This window comes from Microtus ochrogaster, chromosome 8 (assembly GCF_000317375.1).
Source record: "Microtus ochrogaster isolate Prairie Vole_2 chromosome 8, MicOch1.0, whole genome shotgun sequence".
Taxonomy (NCBI): domain Eukaryota; kingdom Metazoa; phylum Chordata; class Mammalia; order Rodentia; family Cricetidae; genus Microtus; species Microtus ochrogaster.
The window spans coordinates 18,880,858-18,890,439 of record NC_022015.1 but is presented as its reverse complement, the minus strand read 5'-3'; the positions used below and the strand labels follow the sequence as shown (position 1 = coordinate 18,890,439).

At 40.8% G+C, this 9,582-nt stretch overlaps 1 protein-coding gene across 1 annotated transcript in view; it reads left to right on the top strand.

Annotated features, from left to right (window-relative positions):
• Nucleotides 1-9,582, top strand: part of Xpo6 (exportin 6) — a 110,893-nt gene that overhangs the window by 27,999 nt on the left and 73,312 nt on the right. Inside the window, exon 2 of the mRNA XM_005351195.3 lies at nt 8,834-8,924. Coding sequence (XP_005351252.1) covers nt 8,834-8,924 — 91 coding nt within the window. The remainder of the gene's footprint in view (nt 1-8,833; nt 8,925-9,582) is intronic.

Sequence of the window (9,582 nt, the reverse complement as noted above, 5' to 3'; positions counted from 1 at the left end):
CCTCCCCTCCCCTCCCCTCCCTTCCTCTCCTCTCCTCTCCCATCCTCTCCTCTCCTATCCTCTCCTCTCCTATCCTCTTCTCCTATTTTTTCTATTTAATTCTCTTTGCCTGGAAGCCCTGCCTATTCCTCTCCTGCCTGGCTATTGGCCGTTCCGCTGTTTATTAGACCAGTCAGGTCTTTTAGGCAGACAGAGTAACACAACTTCACAGAGTTAAACAAACGCAGCATAAAAGATCACAACACATCTTAAACTAATATTCCATAGCATTCCCTCCTTTTTGTCTGAATAAATAAAAAATGAAAGGTTTTAACTTTAACATAGTAGAACTATATATAACAAAGTTAAATAAGAAATTACATTTACAGTATATGGTCCATTTGTACTTAGCAAATTCAGAGAAAATACCACCACCATCTTAGTGATTCCAAAGTTTTACACTAAATTTACTTTCTAACATAACTAAGGAAAACTACAACTCCTAATTTAGTCTTTAATTCCATTAAAGACCTCAGAAGGATATAATATAACTTAACAGACATATCTGGCTGCCCAGGCAGTAACCCAAAGTACCTCTGCAATGCTGGGGCAGGCACCTTTGGGCCTACAGGTCTAGACTATTTGGGAAACCTTTCAGTGAACTAAGAAATTTGAAGGGTGTCCTGCCTTGTATTGGTAAAGTTTGTCAGTTGCTTTCCTTTGTGTCCTGCAGAATATCTTACACACTCTTCTCTGAAGCAGGAATCTTTTATTTTTATTTTTATTTTTTTTAATATTTATTTATTTATTATGTATACAATGTTCTGTGTGTATGTGTGCAGGCCAGAAGAGGGCACCAGACCTCATTACAGATGGTTGTGAGCCACCATGTGGTTGCTGGGAATTGAACTCAGGACCTTTGGAAGAGCAGGCAATGCTCTTAACTGCTGAGCCATCTCTCCAGCCCTGAAGCAGGAATCTTAAAGGACTTTTCTGCCTTGTCCTGGCAAAATTAAACAGTTTTCCTATGTCCCACTTGTCCAGTCTGTACAGCATGCTGTCAGTAGTCAAGGCAAGAGCAGTTTCTTGCCCAAATGTCTAGTTTTACCACAGTGAAAGCAAACTCCATATGGAGTTTCTCTGATGCCCATCATTCTTTAACGAAATAAATTGGTGCTGCCAGGAGCAGATGTGTCTCATTGTCATGAAAAACCTTAGGTTATTAAACATCTTTCATGCTGTAGGTCTTTGAAGTGTTTAAAAAATCATCTCTCTAAAATATACCTTGAAAATATACCTAATGACTACAAGTTTGATTATTATAGACTAGATTATTATAGCTATTTACCTCATTTCTTAATTATACATTGCATTTTTAAATGAGCTTTTTAAATGAGCTGCGAAAGCGCAATACCCCAAATGAGAGTCGAAACAAACATTCAGTATAACAAAAATAACTTTAAGTTTGTATCAAATACCAAAATCCATGCCAGTGCAAAATATCTAAGATTAATAGTGTCTTTTTATTTTATATTCCTGTAGTCCCCTAAATGATAACAAACATCCATAACCCACCAAGTAAACAACAACCACCCACCCCACATTCTTGGGAATGTGGATGTTGTGGTCTCCAGACTGCTTCCTGTTGTCTGTGGGTGAAGGCCTCTTTAGGGGCCTCTGATAAAATTGAGCTCATGGCCAAGTCCTGGGAAGACCAGATGTAACCTTCATTGATTTATATCACCTGTCAAGATGCAGGAGGTCTCCCTAATGGGGGGACTCTGTATTAACCCTGATCCATGTCAACCCTGAATAAATCCACAGCCTCTCTCGTTTTCTATGGAAATACAAGCAAAACCTCTTCTCTGAAGCAATGCATTTTTTTTTTTTTTGAGTTCCATTTTAAAGTCAAGGCATTCTTCAGATATCCAGGCTGGCTTATTTCAGCAGTCCTTTCGATCCCAGGCCTTTTAGCAGCTGCCGTTTGCTTATCAGCAATCAAAGAGTTCAAAATTAACATAACACTATACATTTCATGAAGGCTGAGCTGTAACTTCTTTTCCACAGCAGTCGGGATGGAAGTTCCCATGAGTCCATGAGTATTCAGATACCAGGATGGCTTTTCTCTGGGGGAATCTTGAACTGGAGGGCTTTCACTTCCTCCCCTTTCTCCGTGCAGGACCTGTGCACAAGTTCATATATGCTCATATATGACCACTGCTGTAGGATGGCAAGCATTAGACTCCACATTTCATTCCTAGCTCTATTCTCTCCACCCTAGGCTGCTTCTGATTCTTTTAAGTCAGGAACTCTTATTTATCTTCACATCCCAGGAGTATCAAGCTCATTTGCCAAATTAACAACTCAGTTTCTCAAGTCAACCTAGATTTAAAGGCTCAGTAAAGCTAGAGTTAGAGGAGCTGGGGTTGGGAAGTCTGCCTCTAGGGGAATTTATTTGTTTAGGAAGAACAGATTGGATCAGAGTTGGGAAAGTAGGTATCAAGGTGACCGACCAGCTAAAATAGAGAGTGGTAGAAATTGTGGTGAGGAAAGTCTTCACACAGAGAAAGAAAGTCATGTGAAACGAATCTGCAGGCCCAGTGGAGCCATAGACAATATCAGAAAATTCTGTGACCTTTCTTTTTCTTTCAAGTTTTCTTTGATGAGGTGATTCTGAGCCTTGACTGGCTTTGTGGTTCTTTAATAAGTGAGTCAGAAGCATAGGTCTTTGAACTAACTGCTGCTTATCCAGAAGCAGAAATATACAACAGTGGAAGTCCAGGCAGGCAGCTTTGCACATGCTATCAATTCTGCAGCACAGAATGTAGGTTTGTCTTAGAGGATTCTAAGGCAACCATAATTCATCATTTCATTTTGCTCAAAGGTTTTAAGTGTGTGTTCCTTTTTCTGTGAGATGAGCCGGATGACCTCTTGATGACATAGGCAAATGAAGCAGCCATATATGACATTGTTGTGGTGGCTGTTCTGAACATATAGGCAACAGTGTACCTCACAATCCAAGGGGCTCAGAGACTGTAGTGAGTAGTTGTACTAACAGATGAAAATGCAATTTACAACTCATGGTCTAAACTTGAAGATGCAGTTTGGAAGCTCCAAGTACAGTGTGCAGTACACATACTTACCGACAAGCAATAATAGCGGTCACAGTGTGTAACACCTAAGCCAAGAGTAGAATATTCTTGGAGTACCAAGGTAATCCCTCTTTCCTGAAGTACCCACTGTTCTGATTATAACAGCATAACTTAGTTTTGTTTGTTTAAAAATTTTGATATATTTTAGTTCCAGCACTTGGGAGGCAGAGGCAGGTGGATCTCTGAGTCTGAGGTCAGCCTGATCTACTAGAGTTTCAGGTCAGCCAAGGCCCCACACAGAGAAACCCTGCCTGGGCTGGGATGGTGTGTGTGTGTGTGTGTGTGTGTGTGTGTGTGTGTGTGTATAAACAAATAATGAAAGGGTTTGTTTTGACATCTTTGATTTGTTGTGTTTGAGATTCTTCACTGTTGCTGTCAGATTGGTTCATTCATTTTGTATTGCAATATTCTGTCGAATAAACAAACCACAACTCACTCATTCCATTGGTGATAGACATTTGAGTTCTTTTTATTTTTTATTTTTTAAATTCTCTGTAGTGGCTCTGTGAATATGTGTGCATTTTATTTGGTATACATGCACAGATTTCCACTGGTTAATTGTGGCCATAAGACAAAATTTTCTCAAATGGTGACACCTGTCTATGTTCCTGTGAGCGGTATCTGCATATCTCAGTTTCTTAGCCAACATTTGGTCTGTCAGTTTAATTTTTCTGTGTATGGATATTTAGCCTGCCTGCATGTCTGTGCACCATGTGCATGTCTGGTGCCTGAAAGGGCCAGAAGAAGGCATTGGATCTCCTGAGACTGGAGTTACAGATGGTTGTGAGCTGCCATGTGGGTGCTAGAACTGAACAGCCAGTGCTCTTAATTACTGAGCCATCTCTCCAGCTCACTGACTCTTTCTGACTTAGCTATTCTGATGGCTGTGTAACTGCCTCTTATATTTTAAGTTTGTTCTCTTTGAGGAGGTGAATACTTATTAGGTCTTTCTTTTTTTTATTTTATTTGAAGATTTTATTCTTATTTTATGTATGTATTTGCCTAAATGCATGTCTGTGTGCCATGTGTGTGCAATGCCCAAAGAGGCCTGCAGAGGGTGTGGGATCCCCTGGAACTGGAGTTATAGATGGTTGTGGCTGTCACGTGGGTGCTGGGAACTGAACCTGGACCTCTGGAAGGGCAGTGAATGCTCTTAACGCTGCACCATCTCTAGGCCCCTAAATTTTTTGACTCTTTCTGACTTAGCTATTCTGATGGCTGTGTAACTGCCTCTTATATTTTAAGTTTGTTCTCTTTGAGGAGGTGAATACTTATTTAGGTCTTTCTTTTATAAGTAACTTTGCCCAAAGGTTCTTGTCTTTTCTTTGTTAAGTTACTTTATACTCTCCTGTGAATTCTGTTGGTTACAAGTGTCTTCTCCATTCTGCAGCTTTCTTGTGCCATTGGATGAGCAGTCAGGGTGGTTATTCCCTTTCTTTGCGTTTAGTGCTTTATGTGTCCCCAACAGTAGGAAGAAACTATAACCTCGGTCATATAGGCATTTTCCTCTGGAAGCTTTATTACTTGACTTTTCACATTTTGTGGCTTAAATTTAAGGGTTTTTCTGATCCATCTGGGTTTTTTTTTTCCATTTATGTCAATGTGTCTCAGTGAAATTTTTTAAAATTTATTTTTAATACATTTAAAACTGAGTTTATTTTAAATACATTTATTTGTGTGTTTATTCGGGTGCATATGTACATAGACACCACAGGACATCTTTTGGGAATCTGTTCTCTCTTTCTGTTGCATGGGTTCCAGGGGTTGAACTCAGATTGGCAGACTTGGTGGAAAGGTCTTTTAACCACTAAGCCATCAGGAGAGCTCCTCACTTAGTTTTAAATTAGTCTTTAAGACCTGAAGCAGAAATCCCGGCATAAGATGTGAAGCTAGCAGATTGATCTTCTGAATCCTGAGATATTGACCTGTTCCACCTTAGAGTCATGTATGTTCTTTGTCTCTCATTATTTGAAAGTATAGTGTTGTGTGGTGTGTTAGTACTTTCTCACTGTTGTTAGGTCCTTAACCCACCAGTTGGAATCTGGCCTTGCCACTTAACTTCAAACAGCTGGTAAAGGTTCCAGTGGCCTTCCTGCTAAGGGGGTTGGAGGATCTGCAGTATCCTTTAACCATTTGCAGGTCTGAACATATCCTGTTTGTCTTCTACTGTTCTGAATGTTTACTCAGGTGAAGCCTGGGACTCCATTTTATCCACTGTAAATGAACACAGTTTGATTTTGGACTCTTGTCTGAGAAGCTGAAAGTATATATGAGTATAGTCTCAGAGGTCTGACGACTTTTGTTTTGAAATGTTCCTGCCTGTTTTTGTTTGATACCAAAACCAAGTAAAAATCAGGGTAGCCATCTTTGCTAGGTATATAATTCTTCTAGTTATCTAGTGCTTGTACATATATCATCTTCTTCGACACTTGCAGTGTCCTATGAAACATTCCAGCATTAGTGTTGGGGTTATTGAAGTGATCAGAATGTAAACAGCCTAGATTTGTGCTTGTTGGGAAGTGCCTGGGGATGTGCTCGGCTGGTTCTAGCACTGTCTCCTGGAACAGCCACATGTCTTTGTAGTTGCTAGAGCGTCTTGATTTACACCTTAGCTTCTTGGGTTAGGGTGGAGTGTGCTGGGTTGGTAGACTGACAGTGGAGACCAGTAGGTTCTTGGGAGAGGCTGCCAATGATTGTTTAGATGTCAGCATGGCAACATGTTGTGCTATGCTTGGGTGCTTTGAAAGGGGTTTCTCTAGGACCCACTTCTCTTTCCCTTGAGCTCTCATCTTGCTTCTCATGATTCCCTTTCTGCTTTCATGTCTTGTATCTTGTATATGTGTTTATGCGCATGTGTGCACACACACATCCACAGACACACACGATACTTATTTTTTGGGCATTGAATTACTTTAATACATTCTAATTTAATTTTTTTCTCTAAGTTTTCCTATAACCTTTAAATTTTATTTTTTTCCATGCTGATCTTTATTCCTTCCTACCCCCCCTCCCTGCTCGCCCTGTACCTTGTGCCATTACTAACCTGACTGTCCAGGCTGGTCTCAACCTCTCAGCCTCATGAGTACTGGAATTAAAGGTGTGCATCACCATGTCTAGACACCCTAACTGTCTTCTACTTTTATTTATTGTTTTGTTTTCATTTTTTGTATTGTTTGTTTTGAGATGATCTCATATTGCCTAGGCTGGCTTTAAAGATGTAATTATTTTTCATTCTTCATTTTGTGTGTGTGTATGATGTGTACAGTATGTACAGGTGCCTGAGGAGATCAGAGAGGTCAGATCCCCGTGCCACTGTAGTTATAGTAGTTATATATAGTTGTGAGTCACCCAACATGGGTGCTGGGAGCTTAACTTGGATCCTCTGTATGAGCAGTATGTGCTTTTAACCATCGAGCCATCTCTCCAGCCCCCCAGACTTCAAACTTTGTAGCTGAGGATGACTTTGGATTTCCTTCTGCCTTTATCTCTCTAATGGTTGGGATTATAGGCATATACTACTTTGTCGTGGGGAGGGGTGTTGGATATCAAATCCAGGGATTCATGCATGCTAGGCAACCACTCTACCAACTGAGGTGTACCCCTAGCCTTTTTGAGATAGGGTCTCACAAGGTTGCCTAGGTTAGCCTTGAACTTCCCATCCTCCTATTTTAGCCTCTAGAGTAGTGTAGGTGATGACTTTTACCAAGGCATGGTTATAGTTTAAATTTTAAATAGAAACACTTCCCTCTCTCAAATGCAGTGACATACAAAACTTGATTAATGAAACAGACCAAGACAGTGTCCATACAATCTCAAAACTACTGGGCTCAAAGATCACTCCTGCCTTAGCCTGTCAAATAGCTGGATGTGTACCGTTCACCTGGCATATAGGTAATTTTTATAGAACAGGTTGGCTTACAAGCCATAAAATTCAGACAAGAATGTTTTCTTTGAGTTACAAGTGCTAATACTATTAGGGAAGAATTTATCACTTAGCAGCCCAGTTCATTTGTCATCTTACAATCAGCCTGGTGTGGGATGTCCTTCTGTACACTGTGAATATGTGTTGTTTTTATTGGTTGATGAATAAAGCTGCTTTGACCTCTAACAGGGCAGAATATAGCTAGGTGGGAAATCCAAGCAGAAAAAATAGGAGAAAAGAGGCAGAATCAAGGGAGATGCCAGCAACAAGATGTGAGGTAACAAACCATAAGCCTCGTGGTAAAATATAAACTAATAAAAATGGGTTAATTTAAGTTGTAAGCGCTAGTTAATAATAGGCCTGAGCTAATAGACCAAACAGTATGTAATTAATATTAAGCCTCTGAGTGGTTATTTTAAAAGTGGCTGCAGTATACTAGGTGTGGTAAGAAACCTCCAGTTCCAATAGTCTACTGTGCCAGCAGTATGAGAGGCACAGCCATGCCTGTCACTGCCTGTGCACGGCCAGTGTTGCTGTTGTACGTGGGGCTATGTTTGTAAACTGACTTAAGGAAGATGATTGAAGTTCCTCAGTCTCCACAGAAGTAAAGGACTGGCTGGAGGTCTGCAGACCTCTCACAGTTAAACACAGCCATGTTTAAATGCGATCCTGTTGTCCTAATACTCTAGGGATAAAGGAGGAGGTTTGGGAAAGGGAGGCATGTAGGAAAGGAATTAAGAACTTACTAAAATAACAGGAGTTTCCAGATAGATAATGCCAATGATGGTTCAGATTTGTCTGCAGATACTCACCTTTTTGCTCACAGGCTTTATGGAGTGGTTTTTGTTACTATTATTACTTAACACTTTTTATGAGACTGAGTGTATAGTCAGGGTTGGTCTACAGTCATCTTCCTGCTTCAGCCTCCTCACGGGCATGCAGCACTTGACTTTGTGAGTTTAGACTCAGGCTCATTGCTCAGGCAGCTGTTTTCCTGCCGAGTGAAAAGGAAGTGGAGGTGGGAGATCCATGTGCAAGAGGGAACCCATTAGTACTCGCCCCCCCCCCCCCTTTTAGACAGGGTTTCAGCCAGGGTTATCCCTGGCTGTCCTGGAACTTGCTCTGTAGACTAGGCAGGCCTCAAAAAGAGATCCGCCTGCTTCTGCCTGCTGGGATTAAAGACTTTAATCAATGGCCTTACTCTTACTTTGGGCATCCCTGTTTAGTTTGTTCTCTGCTGGTCAGTGGAGGTTGACCTTGAAGTGCCTTGCAAGCTTTGTTCTCAACTGCACATTCATCTTTATTGGCTGTTTATGTAAGACTGAAAGCTGACTGCATGCAGGACTCCTGAAGCATATTCAGAAACCCTAAGAGTTCATGTGGCTTGCGTTTCTCTGGATTAATTTGGCTAATTAATCAGGCAAGGGGAGCCCAGATTATGTGTGGAGGGTCTGTAAGCCTCTCAGAATCTGTTTGTTCTGCCTATTCAGGCAGGACCAGATCATTAATTTGCTTTCAACATCTTTCTACAGTTGTATTTTGAATTGTTTTTCTCCATAGCATAAATAACTAAAATCACATGGCATGCATTTGTAGAAGATAACAAAACTGGATTTTAAACCAGATGGAAAATTCTCTTGTTTTTCTGGCTTGCATTGTGCATTTGAAAAAAGTTGATCCAGGTGTTTTGGAAAGTTAATTACTCTTCTTGGGGATAGTACCTGGAAGGAACCAAGAAGGAGAAGCCGTTTATTGATGTTTTCTCAAATTCTTTTGTTAGGCATCTGAAGAAGCCTCCCTCAGGGCACTGGAAAGTCTGATGACAGAATTTTTCCATGATTGTACAACCAATGAAAGAAAACGTGAGATAGGTAAGTGAAGTCTGGGGAAGAAGGAATTGATACCCTTGGCTGCTCAAACCTGCATGTGCCCCTTGAAGTCTTGGCCTTGCTCTGGTTTTGCTGGTTTGTGGCAGGCAGGGCCTGCAGACCTAGCTGCGAGGGCACAGTGATTGGTTTTCTTTCTTTCAGTCAAGTGGGAAAGCCTCTGTTTTGTTTCTGATCTCAGCAGTGTTGTTGAAAGAAGCCCACAACCATTAATTTCAAAACAAGAACAATTTAAAATGTGTCAGGATGAGCCTGAGGCAGAGGTTTTTTTTTAATTCCTTACCTGGTCTTCCACTGGAGACTTCTAGCCTTTTCTTCCTTTTCATCACTGAAGAATGTTTTCTCATTCTTCAGTTTTCATAAATAAAGGCTCTGCCACAGAGAGAACATGTAGGTGTAATCATTTGCTGTCTCGGGGCCTCAGCATATTTGAGAACCCACGTTTGACTTTTGTGTTCATTAACACAATTATGTTAATCAAACATACTAGGAAGAAGATAATTTATTTAAGTGTCATGTCCTGCCTCAGGGACATAATCCACTGTGCTGCTCAAGCCGTCTGTTCTCTTTTGGATCCTCTCTTAACCCTGAATTTGAATGAAAGGTGATTTCTTACGTGTGTGTGTGTGTGTGTGTGTGTGTG